Here is a 15788-nt window from a genome sequence, read left to right on the forward strand (position 1 = left end):
GGAAATTATACAAAGAGTCAGAAAACTATGGAAACAAATACATGTCTGCATTATTGCTGTTGATAGCAGGTTTTTTTGTTTACTTATTCATTTACTTATTCATTCAATCTGTGCACCTTAAGCAAGCAACACTTTTGTAACCAGTTATCGTAGTTGATAAGGCATTATTTAATGGACATGTTCCTGTTTCATGGTCAGCATGTTTTAGAAAACTCATGGGATACTAAATGTGCCTCAAAGATAAATTTAAATGCCTTCTATGCGTGCATCAGTTAGAGATTTTTGTTCCTTATCATATTTTCCCTACAATTCAAATGGGGTCTCAATAGAATAATGAAGCATTTGGGGAAAAAGATGCAAGCCAAGAGACCAGCCCCAGAAGCCAAGATGGAGAAGATCTCCACGGCCACCATAGACTTCCCTTTGGTGCTCAGGTAGGTGGGGAGGAAACTGATCCAAACACTGCAAAATACCAACATGCTGAAAGAAATGAATTTGGCTTCATTAAAGCTGTCAGGCAATTTCCTAGCCAGAAAGGCCACCGTGAAACTGATAAAAGCCAGGAAACCCAGGTAGGCAAGAACAGTATAAAACATTGAAGTTGAGCCTTCATTACATTCCAAGATGGTCTCTCCTTCCAAGGAGTGGAAGTCCAAGTTGGGAAATGGGGGAGAGGTTATCAGCCAGGTGACACAAAGAATTCCTTGTATCAAAGGACAGACCAAGACAATGGAGTTGGTCAGTGGTTTTCCTAAGAGCTTCCTTGTCTTGTTCCCTGGTTTGGTAGCCATGAAAGCCAGAACCACCATGAGAGTTTTTGCCAAGACAGAGGAAACTGCAAGGGAAAAGAGAATGGCAAAGGTGGTTTGTCGGAAGAGACAGGTGAGCTTCCCAGGTCGACCAATGAAGAGGAAGGAGCAGAGGAAGCAGAGTAGGAGGGAGACCAGGAGGATGTAGGAGAGATCTCGGTTGTTGGCCTTGACAATCGGCGTATCGCGTTGCTTAAGGAAAATTGCCAATATGGCTAATGTCATCAGAGAAAGGAAGAGAGCCAGAGAAGTTAAAGTGTATCCCAGGGTCTCTTGATAGGAGAGGAAGTGCATCTTCTTGGCAATGCATTGGTCCTTGTCCTTGATGGGATATTGGTCTTCTGGGCAGGGGTCACAGCGACCTGCATCTGCAATGAAGACTCTTTGGTTCAGTATTTCATGGGCAGCCACAGTGAGTTTTATCCCTCCCACCTAGTTTCTCAGGTGTGACTCCCATCTATAGGGGCCAACTCAAAAGGAAAGTGGTGGAAGGGCCCTTGGTCAACGTAGGTCCCTGAAAAGGGCAAATCATCCTGGTAGAAAATAAGCCTGGGCAGCATTTGTCACAGATTGTCATCTCTCCCACTCCAATCTCTGGACACTTGTTATTTTGGCCTTTTTGTCAGAAAAAGATAGGCACCTTTTGTTGAAGAAGATTGACCTGCCAGTCAGGAATTCGGCTTTTTGTTGCTTAATTACATTGTCATTTGTGTGTTATAAGATCATAAGTTGATGCAAATATGTGCAACACACAAACACACACACACACAGAGAGAGAGACAGAGACAGAGAGACAGAGAGACACAGAGACACAGAGAGAGAGGGGGGGGAGGGAGAGAGAGAGGGAGAGGGAGAGGGAGAGAGAGAGAGAGATCTGCAATAGGTGGGAGAGCCAAGCCAATTCCTCAAATTGAAATCAGTTTCTCCCATCATTCGGTCAGATTCTTCGTTTGCAGGGAGTAAATAGGAAACACAGGCAGATTAATCTCTCTCTGACAGGCCTGAAAGTTTCCAGGGAGACTGATAGTCCTGAGAGAAGCAGCACATGACAAGTAACACAACTGTCAGGTCCACCGTTGTGTCCTGCCCTTCTGCTGGAAGAGGGGGAGAGGAAGCTTGCTGGCATTTTCGCATGCTTTTGCTTTGACTGTAACTGCTTGGGAATTAGGGAGAGGACTGTCTTTGGAGAATGAGCAGATGCCATTGAAATGGGAAAGGGGAGGCCTGGTATTTGGGAAGGGAAGTTTTAAGTACAGCAGAGATTGTGTAAAGGGAGTTTCGTTCTCACCATCTACTGCGCATGCTGGAGATAGTGATGGGAGCTGCCAAGGCCAACTGTGATGCTTTTTGAAGATGGAACCCACATGACACCTAAGGGATTTGCAGATTGGACTAGGGATGGGGTTACCAGGGGGAGGGGGTTGGGTCACATATTGACAACTATGATTTCACGCGCTTTTGCCTCAGATCTTGGTTTGCTTGGCTGCTATCTTTTCATAACCAGTAAAAGGACTCTTAATTCTGCGAAATGGAGTTAAGTGGTTTCTTTCTTGGTTGCTGGCTTGACAGGGACTGCCTTTGGAGATGGAGCAGATTCACTCCCAGCCAATTAGCAATAGGACTTAGGGTTATATACTGCTTTACAGTGCTTTACAGTCCTCTCTAAGCGGTTCATAGAGTTAGCCTATGGCTCCTTCCTTCCTTCCTTCCTTCCTTCCTTCCTTCCTTCCTTCCTTCCTTCCTTCCCACTTAGGCTTATATACTGCTTCACAGTGCTTTTACAGTCCTCTCTAAGTGGTTTATAGAGTTAGCCTATGGCTCCTTCCTTCCTTCCTTCCTTCCTTCCTTTCCTCCTTCCTTCCCACTTAGACTTATATACCACTTCACAGTGCTTTTACAGTCCTCTCTAAGTGATTTATAGAGTTATCCTATGGCTCCTTCCTTCCTTTCTTCCTTCCTTCCTTCTCACTTAGACTTATATACCACTTCACAGTGCTTTTACAGTCCTCTCTAAGTGGTTTATAGAGTTAGCCTATGGCTCCTTCCTTCCTTCCTTCCTTCCTTCCTTCCTTCCTTCCTTCCTTCCTTCCTTCCCACTTAGACTTATATACCACTTCATAGTGCTTTTACAGTCCTCTCTAAGTGGTTTACAGAGTCAGCCTAATGTGCCCCTGACAATTTGAGTCCTCATTTTACCCACCTCAGAAGGAGGCAAAGCTGAGTCAATCTTGAGCCTGGTGGGATTCAAACTGTCGAATTGCAGGCAGCCAGCAGATAGCAGAAGTAGCCTGCAGTACTGCACTTTAACCACTGTGCCACTGTGGCTCATTATAAGTTACAGCCTGATTTCAAGGCTGTCATGGCCTAAGAGTGAACCATTATCTCCTTAACACCTCAGAGTTTCCATCACAATCTTGTGACATCACATTGGCTGGACTGGTCAGGGGTGGGTGGGTTTTGGGAAATGAAAGAATGCTGTGTGCTTTGTGTAGGATTTTTCAGATCTCGCTGTGCTTTGTGCAATCACTTTCTCTCAGTAAAAGTTCTTTTGATTTCACTTAATGGATTCAAGAGTCTTGCTTTCCTGAGGGACTAGCTGAGGCAGGTCCTTAAAACAATATTTGAATTCTCAACCACCGCTCTGTGTCATTCATTCAGAAAAGTAATCAGGAGGTTTTTTTCCCCACTGGTATGTGACAGGAAGACGGGAAATGACACCAAGAAATCTAAAATATGTCTGCCTTGAGTGTTCACCCTGTGTGAAATTGGGAGAGCAATTCTGCCTATCTTCATTCCTCAGATATGGGCAATTAGACAGGGGATCAGAATAATTTTCATCCGTGTTGGGAAACAGGTTATACCTACCACACATGGCCAAGAACCTCTTCATATTTGGGTTCATTCCTTGATCCTGGAAGATCTACATTTGATGTATACTCTACCTGTCTGATTAGAAATGGTCCCTTCTGGACAGGGGGCACATTGGTAGCAGCAAACCTCCTTGCCTTCTGGAACACTTTTTCTCTCTCCTGCCTGGCACCTCTTCTTGCCACACCTGGCAAAGGGCACCTTCTAAGACAGAAAAGAGAAATGCTTGAGATGGTCCATTCAATGAACATGCATCATTCAATTTCCAAAATAAGAGAATATCAAAGTTAGAAGGAACCTTGGAGATCTTCTAGTCTAACCCCCTGCTTAGGCAGGAAATCCTACCACACTTCAGACAAATGGTTATCCAATCTCTTCTGAAAAACTTCCAGTGTTGGAGCACCCACAACTCCTGGCTGCAAGTTGTTCCACTGATTCATTGTTCTAATGCCACAATGGACCTTCCTTCCTGTTCTCCTGGGCAAATTATTCTGTTCCTCTTCCCATGTGCTGGACTTTCTAATGTAATTAAGAAGTGCCGCCTTGTGCCATGCATCTGGGAAAGCACTGCCATTGCCACAGTTTGCCAAGAGGCCCCTCAGCCACCTCATGTCAAGCAGACCCAGAGCCATAATGCACCCAGAAGCTCCAAACCTTACAGCGTGAAGCCTCCGCTATCCCAGCCCAGAAGCATGAAACATAGGCCCAACCACAGCCCTGCTCTTCACCTGCTACCATCCAGTACTCCATCACCTCTGCTGACCTTCACCATATTTTGCCTCCTGCTGTTGATGATGCATGTCAGGATGAGCCCTTCAAAAGATAGCTGCTAGCTACCCAAGTCCTCATTCCCAAGGTCTCCTGAGTGAACCACCATGAGCGACTTAGGCAGGCTAGGTGTTTGCATCATCAGGAGCTGGAAGAAGAAGATGGCGAAGGTCAGCTGGAAGTGGCAGATCACACTCTGCCTCCAAGCTGCAGCTTTTTCTAAAAGAAAGAATCATAATGTTCCAACCAAGCAGGAATGATCCAGGGAGCTCACAGTTGCCTTCTCGAATTATACCCTGGGTTTAAAAAGAATTCAACTGAGTTTCAACTAGGATAGAGCCATGGTGCCACAGTTGTTAGCATGCAGTATTGCAGGGAAACCCTGCACTCCACTGCCAGGAGTTCAATCCTGACCACCTCTAAGTTGACTCTGCCTTCCATCCTTCCAAGTTTAGTAAGATGAACTCAGATTGTTGGGGGCCATATGATGACTCTGTAAACCACTCAGAGAGGGCTGGAAAGCACCACGAAGCAGTATATAAGTGCTATTGCTATTGCTATTTTTTCCTAATCCCAACCCTCCTTGGCCATGGCACAAATCAGACTTGAATCCATTTCATGAAAAGATCTTTCATCACTTGGCTGTCAATTTTTCTGGTTCAACCCATCTTTTTATTTTTCCAATGAGAAGGATATTCTGCATCGCTAGGAGAGAATGAATCATGTTCTGGATTTATAACATTTCCTTCTAGCCTACCTTTCTGGCCCAGGTGATTGCACCAGAGTTGATGGTAAAATCCTGGCCTGAGGGAAGCCTGGGATTTTTTTGTCCGATTTTCACAGGGACAAAAGACTGATTGCGGAGGAAAAGCCAGTTGAGAAGGTCATACTGAACTGTTCCGAGCCCATTTTCTGATATTGTGATTTCATTTCCAAAACTGTCATTAAATCGGACATTCTTCAAATAGGCAAGAAGCTGAAAGAAAAAAAAATAGATCCTTAACAACTGGGGTATATATGAGGACAGTTGCAGAAATTGGACATATATAATTTAATGAAAACAAAGACTAGAGGTGACACGATAGCAGCATTCCAATATCTACAGGGCTGCCCCAAAGAAGACTGGGTGAATCTATTCTCCAAAGCACCCAAAGGCAGGACAAGAAGCAATGGATGGAAACTAATCAAGGGGAGAACCAACCTAGAACTAAGGAAAAATTTCCTGACAATTAATCAATGGAATGACTTTCCTCCATAAGTTGTGGGTGCTCCATTACTGAAGGTTTTAAGAAGAGACTTTTTTATTCTGATACTCAAAAAGTACTGAATGTAGCATCTGTGCCTGGTCATCTGCCGTGCAGAGTCTCTGACTTACATATGACATAGTCAGGCCAAAACAACAGCCGGACGGGATTTGTCCCTCCATGACCGAGAAGCAACCCATGTTAAGCCTTGATGAAGGTCACAGCAGGAGGAGTTCTTGAAAGCATTTTGCACAAGGACCCTTCTGTGGGAGCTGAGATTCACAGAGGCTCCTTTCACCCAGCAAGTTAAGCAGCACAACAAATACTATATTAAACAAACGGTCTGTGCTCACACAGGATGCTAAACTATTAAAACTAAAGCAAATTTACTATACTGTTAGGTAAGCTCCCCATTGGGAGAGCAAGTACATTCAGCAAAGTGTTGTGAGAGTGGTGTTGGAGAACACATAAACCAGCATACAGAGACACTGCAGTTTAAATAGGCTTTTACTTTTGTGGAAATAGAGGTATCAGTGTCCATCAAACAGCCCAAGTCATACACGGATAAGACAGTCAGTCATCAATGTCTTTCAGTTAAGGGATAAGCCAAATAACATAACCCAGTATCATATAATCAGTCTAGTACTGATGCTAGCAGTTTGCTAGCAGTTGCAAAACTTACAATAGCTCACGGCACTTTCTAACAGTGTTATAATCCTCATAGCTTCTTGCTCAGTTTTAGTGATTAATGCTATGTCATCATTGAACAATAGCAACAATGAAATCACACCATTACTTTCTTTTTTAAACAAACATAGATTAGCCATTCCAGCTTTAAAACCTATCTTAGTTAACTCTTTAACCATATATTGATTCCATTCATATCTTGATTGCTTCAAGCCATACAGACTCTTTTTTAACTTCCAGCAATCAGTTTTACTATCAGTTTTAAATCCTGCAGGCTTCTGTAAATATATAGTATGTTGCAACGATGCATGAAGATATGCTGTCTCTACATCTAAATGATTAACTATATATTCATTCTTAGCTGCCCACACTAATGCTGCACATAACGTTGTAGCCTTTAAACTAGGTGCAAAGACCTCATCATAGTCATTTGCTGACTGAGCAAACCCTTGTGCAACTAACCTGGCTTTATGGGTTACAGTCCCATCTACACTGTTTTTAAGTTTGAAAATCCATTTACAACCAATGGCATGTTTGCCTGATGGTAACTTTACATTTTCATACACGTCTAACTTTTGCAATGATTTCAATTCCTTTTCCATTGCATCTTTCCAAGCTTTCTGTTCCTCAGTTGGATATAGAGTTAATTCTTGGTAATTTGCAGGAACCTTATTTGCCTGGCATGCTATAGATGCCTGATACCTGTCAGGTGGTCTCGTTACACGAGTTGAACATCTAGGTATTTCAGGACGCACCAGTGGACTCTCCTGTATAACCTGCTCTTGTTCTTCTGGTTTGTCATGTACTTTTTCCTTAATTTCTTTAATTACTGGTTTTCCTACCTCATCATTAGGGTCTACTTGGGTGTCGATAATTACATTATCGTTTGTTTCTAATTTATTCCACCCCACATGTTCTATAAACTTAGCACTAGCGCTACAGTGAACCTTAGCTGTGCCCTTCTCCCAAAACCTTAATGATCTATGGTTAGCCTCATATCCTACAAAAAATAACTGTCCAGCTCTATGTTACCCTTTCAGTCTCTCTTGTGATGGTATATGCACCCTTGCTGGGGCTCTGAATGTATATAGGTAACTCAGATCTGGTTTTCTGCCATGCCACCTAGTGAATGGCAATTCACCGGTTGTTGTATTCACCACATTATTTAAAATATGGTTACTACACATCATAGCTTCACCCCCCAGTGTTTCCGGTAAATCTGAATCAGCTATCATAGTTCGACCCATGGCTTGAAATGTTTGCCCCCTTTGTTCTACAAATGAGTTATGTTGTGGCCTATAAGGAACAGAACATTTGTGCTCGATTCCAGCTGTTCTTAACATTGTTTGGAATTTATAATTGGTAAACTCCGTCCCATTATCAGTAACCGAGGTGGTGCAGTGGTTAAATGCAGCACTGCAGGCTACTTCAGCTGACTGCAGTTCTGCAGTTCGGCTGTTCAAATCTCAGCGGCTCAGGGTTGACTCAGCCTTCCATCCTTCCGAGGTGGGTAAAATGAGGACCCGGATTGTTGTTGGGGGCAATATGCTGACTCTGTAAACCGCTTAGAGAGGGCTGAAAGCCCTATGAAGCGGTATATAAGTCTAACTGCTATTGCTATTGCTAACTACAGTAATAATCTTGGCTTTCATCTTACTTTCCACAAACCTCAGCCAATTAAAGAAATTCTGAAACGTTTCTGTTTTGTTTTTCATTAAGTAACAGAAACCATATCTAGAATAATGATCCATGATACTAAAAACATAACAGGCACCTCCCAAACTGGGTTTTAAATGTCCTATTAAATCAGCGAAAAACAACTTCCAGAGGTTCCTTTAAAACCATTCAGTCTGTTTGCTGGAGTAACTTTGCTTTTCTCCTGATTGCAAACATTGCAGTTTAAATATTTTCCGCATGGTTTTAATTTTACTCCTGCCAACTTAAGAGTTTATTGCAGCATCTTGAAATTAATGTGCCCCATGCATCTATGTAGTAAATGTATGCATTCATCATGGGGTTTAACCTTATGATAAGCTGTGTTAGCCATCTGGCCATCCGGTATAACATACAAAATGTTTTTTAAAGTAGCAGTAACCCTGTTATCCTCCTTTTCAATGATACAGATATCTCCCCTAAAGGTTACCACATAGCCAAGAGCCCTAACTGATAGTAAGTTGAATTTCAGGTTAGGTACATATAACATTGGTAACTGCTCATTTAGGAATGAACAACATGCACCAGACGCCCTCACCTTCCATCCATTTGCCAAAAATACTTGTTCCTTTTTACAAACCTTTTTCTATCTCTAGCAATGCACTGTGATGCTCCACTATCAACAACTCACAAATCATGGTTTACAGGTGCATTGCTAGACATAGCCAAAGTAGACATAGCTAAGTTGACATTAGCATTTTTGCTAGCTCTTCCGGCATTCTGATGTTTTGCCTTTTTACAGAACCTAGCTATATGTCCCTTAGCCCCACAAGGAAAACATTTTCGAACAGTATAGGCAGTAGAAGGTGACTCCTCATGTTGTGGTGGTTTCTCTCTCAGTTGTTCCCTCTCCATCCTTCTTCTTGACTCTTCCAACAGTCGTGCAGTAATGTCAGTCAATGTTAGTTCATTTTGGGTTAGGACTTCAAGAGAAGAAACAAAAACATCATAACTCTCATCCAGTGAGGAAAGTATGATATAAACTTGATGTAGCTCAGAGAAAATTAGTTCTTTTTTTTTCATGTAGCTCCTGGAAAACCCCTTTTATGAAATTTAAATGAGCTAACATATCTCCACCTCTCAGAAGACGTGCCCTAAACAGTTTGCGTGTAAGATGTATGTGTGCACCTACAGTGTCACGTACATAAATCCTCTTCAAATTCTCCCTATGGATGCTTTAATGGATGCTAAACCATTAAAAATAAAGCAAGTTTACCATACTATACTAAGTTTACTAGTATAGTAAACTATGGTTAAAATGATTAATTTGTAAAGATTAGGTGTTTTGTAATGATATTTAAGCTTAAAGGAATTAATGGGAAAAGAGAAAAGAGATGAATATTGTTGAAAGTGGGGAGATGAGAATATACTGAAATTATGATTATAAATGGGATGTATAAAATGTAACCCAGTCAACACTCTGTCCATAAAGTATGTATGATGGGGAAAAAGAAAAATTGAAATAAAACTTACAAAAATAAATAAAGCAAGTTAAAATGAAAAAGGTCTTGGTTAGAGATGGGATTCAGGCTACATTCTGAAAGAAACTTTGGTGGTTCTGCAAAAGTGGCCAGGAGAATGTTTTACTGACCTGTTGAAACAACATCAGGCACTAAGGAACCCATTTCGTCATCTTCCTCCTCCCTGGAATGATGCTTCAGCCCCTGAAACTCAAGCAACCACTGAAGACTTTGTAAGAAGAACTTTCCATTCTGGAACTTATCGACAATTTGTACGGTGGCCCTTCCCTTTTTAAAAATCAAATCTTACTTCTTTTATTGTGATTTAATAATTGCTTATTTAGTTTATTTTCAAATATAGTGCGATGGTGGCATGGAAATATTTAAACATCCATGAGAATGTCTAAAAATAAACCTGCATATAAAGTAATTTGAATAGGTGTGGCTAACCTAAATAAATAGATCTATTTCAAGCTATTTAGTTCTCATCAGCTAGCCATACCCTTATTGGGATTCGAACCTGTGGTGTATTACATCTTAGGCAGATGTGTTATATATATCCCTAATGGCCCTCTGTTAAATTCTAACCTTCCACTGTTATTCATATTTTATACATATTTAGTAATACAGTCATTCAAAATCTATGTTTCCCATTCTTCATATCTGTTTATATTACAATATTATCCTGACATCTATCACACTGCTAAAACAATACTCCAACCAGTATAGTTATGATATTAATACACATTATTGAAATATATTTATGAAAATGTTCTTTTACTCTATTTTCCCTTATCCTTCATCTCTTCCCCGCATCCGAACCTTTAATCTTATTTTCTTTTTATTTTCCTCCCAAATTTGTCTCTTAGGTCTTTTATTTCCTCTATTTGACTATACAATCTAACTTTTCTTCCCAACTCTACCCTTTTCCCACTGTCAAATTCCAGAACTATCCATTTCACCTCCTATCTCTTTTCCCCAGTTCTCTTCCTGCTTCTCCCATTCCCGTTTTAGGTCTTTTACATTATTTCCCTCCTTTTTTACACACACACACACTAGTCTCCCTTTATTTATTTATCAGCACAAATATAACACACACACACACACACACACACACACACACACACACACTAACACACACACACACACACACACACATATATATATATATATATATATATACACACACACACACACACACACACACACACACACGTGTATTAACAGTAGAATTATATGGATTGAAGAAATGGAAAGAATATGAATAGAAATACCCATAAATGTATAAATGATAGTGATTGATACAAATACTGTATAAGGAGATATTGAAAAATGGAAGAATGAAGGATGGAACTTTGATTTAACTATAGAAATAGGAATAATAAAATAAGTGGGAAACATGTCTTTTAATATTATAGCGATATGAAAGGGGGAAAAGTTAAAATAGGAATATAAAATAGTGGGGGAAAATAAGAATTATATTTTAATATGTTAAGATATACAAAAGGACAGAAAGATGGTTCAGAAAGGAAGCATGATCATAAAGGACATCTATAAATAATATGAAACAATGGAAATGAAATGCAATATTTAGGAATAATAAGACTATGTTTATGTGGACTGAAATGTATGTTACCCAGTTACCACACCATTCACGCATTGATATGCATAAAGAATATAAAAAAAATGAAATGTTGTTGAAAAATGACTAATAAACAAACAAAGAAATCTGGGTAGAAAGTCCCAGAATTACCTGCCATGACTGTATATGGGAGATCCTCTTTCCAAGCCTCATCATGGCTGCTCTCCCTCCTGATCGTTGCATGTCGTGCAGGGCGTGTGCCACAGCATAAACGGCAGTGTAGATATTGTGACTTTCACCTGTCATGCTTGCTTCAAACATATAAGAAGGCAGACTCTGCAAACTCTCCTTTCCAGTACATTCTCTTTCTCCCTTTGCAAGGATCACTCCTGGTCTGTGGAACTTGCAGAGAAAGAGCCTTTCCCACCATATAGGGAGAAAGACGTCTCCTTGGGGGTTCAAGGGGTCTGAAGACAGGAGCAATTCCCTGAATTCTGGGACATCGTGGCTGTGGTCCTTGAAATGCAAAGCTCCATGGAAGGGCTTTAGAAGTTTCAAAGCCTTAGGAGATGCACTGATTTCCCAATGGGAAGTCAGGACCCAAACAGTTCTAAATGGAATCCTAGAGCGTCTTCCAAAATACTCCAGAGAGGTATATATAGTTTTAATAGATTTGGGTTCTCCAAGCAAAATAATCACTTCAGCTTTCAACCAAGTTGCAATGGAAATAATCAATTTCCTTGCTGCACTTAAAGCATGTTCATTTTTGAACAGCTGGGTGAAGGCCAGGCAGATCTCCTCCTCCTTCAGCATCGGCATCAGAGTTGAGGTGAAACGTTCTCCATCGTCAATTTGAGGGGCTACAAGGCCGACCCAGTTCCACTGGAAGTGCAGGAGCAGCTGGACTAAACCCTCATACTGAGGAAATTCATCAGGATTGATCCGGAAAAAGGAAGGAAAAGCAATTCTGTCTGCCTGAGTGAACTTGAGGAAGTCAAACCCAAGCTGCAGAAAGAGAGAGTCTTGTTTTACAAGTGAATTTTTTCATGACAAGGTCATATTTTACGCTGAATCTTTATTGACATAATGCAAGGCATTTTGTGGAGAAACCTCTGAAGTTGGTTTGCCAAGAGTCGATACGTCCCAGTGATTCTCTGACTGCCTAACTAATTTTGCTCTGACTGATGAAGTTACTTGGATGAGCAATGAAACATCTCAGAATAACAAAGTTTGGTCCAGATGCCATGATTCAACCTTTAGACACCTTCAGTGATTGAGTCAGGGGTGGGTTGCTCCTGGTTCACACCGGTATGCCAGAAGGGGTTTGTCAAATTTACCATACCTTTTAGAACCCGAGGTAATCTAGTCCAATCCCTTCCCAAGGCAGGAGTCCTTCCTTCTCTTTGAGAGCTGTCAGTGGCAGACATGAGGGAAATGGTGCATGTGTGTGTGTATGAAACAGAAGAGAAAGAAAGAACAAGAAAGATAAAGAAATTTGGAGAGAAAGATAAGAAAGAAGGAAGGAAGGAAGAGAAAGAAAGAAAGAAAATAAGTGGGGGAGAGAGACACAAGAAGGAAGGAAGGAAGGAAGGAAGGAAGGAAGGAAGGAAGGAAGGAAGAAAGAAAGAAAGAAAGAAAGAAAGAAAGAAAGAAAGAAAGAAAGAACTTATGATCACAATTGAGCCCAACATTTTGGTTGCTAAGCAAGAGTGTTGTTAAGTGAGTTTCACCACATTTTCCAACTTGGCGATGCCCACCTGGTCACACGACCACCAAACCACTCCCACACGGTCACATGACCACTGATTCACTCCCACAAAACAAGCCACACTTACAGAATAGGTTCTAAAAAAAATTGAAACCCACCACTGGATTGAGTCCTCACTGATCCATTAATAGAGGGTTAGAATCAAGATCATGTTAAGCGTTAGTACACTTTGCAATGCATTAGTAAGATCACACTTGGAATCCTGCATCCAGTTTTGGTCACCACACTATAAAAAATATGTTGATACTTTAGAAAGAGTGCAGAAAGAGCAACCAGAATGATTGGTATACGGGAGTCTAAAACATACGGTGAATGGTTGCAGGAACTGGCTATATCTAGTCTAATGAAAAGAAGAACTAGGAGAGACATGATAGCAGTCTTCCAGTATTTGCGGGCCTCCTACATACAAAATAGAGTCAAACTAGTTTCCAAAACACCTAAAGGGAAGATGAGAGACAGTGGATGGAAACTAACCAAGGAGAGAAGCAACCTAGAACTAAAGAGAAATTTCCAAATGGTTAGAGCAATTAACCAATGGGAGAACTTGCACCTAGAAGTTGCAGGTGCTCCATCACTGACCTTTTCAAGAAGACAGTGGACAACCATTTATTTGAAATTATACAGTGTTTTCTGCCTGAGCAGGAAGACCTGAAAGATCCCTTCCAACTCTGTTATTCTGTTGTTATTATTCTATTATGAAGAGCCACAACTGGCATAGTTTGCCTGACTCTGCATGTGAGAGCTAAGAGAACAACCATCAACCAGATTCACACAATAAACCACAGTGAAGCGTGGTTACAATTAGGTAAGAATTCATCCAGAAAATCATTTCAGAAATACGTTATCACTTTCTGATGGCAGCATAAAATAACATGAAACATAAATTATAAAAATAAATGCAACTCTCGCATGAGTTCTGTGTGTGCTTCTGTTCTGTTCTTACCTGTGGGACCTTGAAGGTGCTGAAGATGGAGGCCATCTGCCTTGAGGGTTGGGAGCTGAGTTCTCCGATGACAGAGAGCAGAGGGTCCTGATTGTCACATTTGTAATTTGGAACCATCTGGCCTCGTGTAGACAGAAGAGAGAGGCTGTTCCAGGAAACTCTCCTAACAGTCTCCATATTGTCATAAATATGGAAGCCGAGTGTAATGTTGGGCAGCAGAACCAAATCCTGGTTGATGTTTGTTACTGCAAGTCCCAAGGCCCAGAACAGCTGATAATTCTTGAATGTAACGCTATAAAGAGAAAATATTTCAAAATATTACAGGGAACCTTTTGTATGCTGGTGGAGTTTGCTTTTCCTGAGTTTGTGTGTGTGTGTGTTCATGTGTGTGTGTGTGTTCTCCTGGACTTTGAAGTGGTGAATCCATTTGTTGTGAGCCTTTGCACAAGGAAATGTGATTAAGGAAGTTGTGTGGATGGCACTGCCTTGAAAGCATAGTCAGTCTGGAGAGAGGCTGAAAAGTACCACATCTGCAGCTCTGAACAGCCAAGGCTCATCCATGGAAGAAATATCTAAGGAAGCTTTAGCAGTTTGTTTGTCCTTTTGAAAAGCTATCTCAGCTCTAGGAACCACTGCGGTTCACAGGACTCCACTGGAGGCTACAAGATAGAGTTGCAAAAGAGGATTACAAAAGACCATTAATTATTCCAAAACACAGTTTGCTCTTTTTTGTACACCAAACACTGTAAATGAATCAGCCTTTTGAATTTTCCACCAGGGCTTTCTGTCCAGATTAATGTTATAAGTCAACTTCTTCACTCACACCACATATATTCCCTTCCTGACTTTATCATCTTCCCGATGAAACTGCAACATGGTAGCCTATTTTATTAAAGTGGTTCTTTATCTTGAAAAGCACCAAAGCTGCTGAACTGCAGCAGAATTTGCAAGCATCACCAGAAGAAGAATCTCTGAAAGGAGTCCCTGAATCTCAAATGAAGCAAGCAATCCTCTAACACCATCCCCTCCCAGGTGAAACGTACCTGCTTGTAGTTGGCGTCTTTGATGGCTCACGGTCAAATTTCAACTCTCCAACCTCATACATCTTTTTCAGGAGCAAATTCCCCCCAATAATGAGATCGCCAGGCCTGTAGTCGTCCTTCATACTTCGCAAAGGGTTCCTTGGTACACATACAGTTTGCATTTCATTGCGAGTTGCTGAAGGCAGGAGCCAAAAGAGAAGCAAGAGGAGAGGAAGCCCTTTCATTATTTTCACCTTCCTCCATCGACCAAAAATCAATGCTTGTTGAGAAGCTGAACTTCTGCTGCCTCCCATGCAATATCACCAGGCTTTAGCACAGAAGAAGCAGATGGTGGCACTTGGGTGGCCTTGGGGCAAATTAATATCAAGTGTGCTTTCTCTTATCTGGCTTGTTGCAGGAGAAAACATTGAGGCCAGTTAAGATTTGTTGATTGCAAGAAATTACTTCTTTGCCAAACAACCTAAAGTGGCATGTCTACTTCCCCTAGGGAGGGTTCAGACCTTACATCATTTAAGCAAGTTCTGTCTTGAAAGACTTTTCTGGTTAGAAATCTATGGAGATACAAGAAGAATTACTGTTCTTCTGATAATTGCAAGGCTGACTGCCATCCCACACATTTAGGAATAGCTTCTCTTCGTACACCAGAAGGGAAAAACCTGTTTGTGTCTTTTCTTGTTGATCCAAGGAGCAGGTGGACCTGGGGGTCAAAGTGCAGGTGGCACTTGGTCTACCTGAAACTGGGCACCTGCATCCAAGATGGAGTCAGGCCTGTGCCAGAGTTTGTTCAGATAGAGGAGGGGGGATAAGCATGGTGATCAGCTGTAGCTTTGTAAGAGTGGTCAATAATGCAGGTGTGTTTCTTGAAGAAAGTGATTGTTTATTTCTGCTCGGTTAGGGTTGATA

At 41.3% G+C, this 15788-nt stretch overlaps 1 protein-coding gene across 1 annotated transcript; it reads right to left on the reverse strand.

Moving 5' to 3' along the window:
- Nucleotides 1-272: 272 nt before the first annotated feature.
- LOC116506792 (vomeronasal type-2 receptor 26-like) lies at nt 273-15007 on the reverse strand. Its single transcript, XM_032214711.1, has 6 exons — nt 14886-15007; nt 14011-14134; nt 11303-12136; nt 5203-5421; nt 3752-3842; nt 273-1177 (listed from the first exon to the last, which is right to left on the reverse strand). The coding sequence occupies exons 1-6, from the start codon at nt 15005-15007 to the stop codon at nt 273-275; spliced, it is 2295 nt and encodes a 764-aa protein (XP_032070602.1).
- Nucleotides 15008-15788: the final 781 nt, after the last annotated feature.

This window comes from Thamnophis elegans, chromosome 1 (assembly GCF_009769535.1).
Source record: "Thamnophis elegans isolate rThaEle1 chromosome 1, rThaEle1.pri, whole genome shotgun sequence".
Lineage (NCBI taxonomy): Eukaryota > Metazoa > Chordata > Lepidosauria > Squamata > Colubridae > Thamnophis > Thamnophis elegans.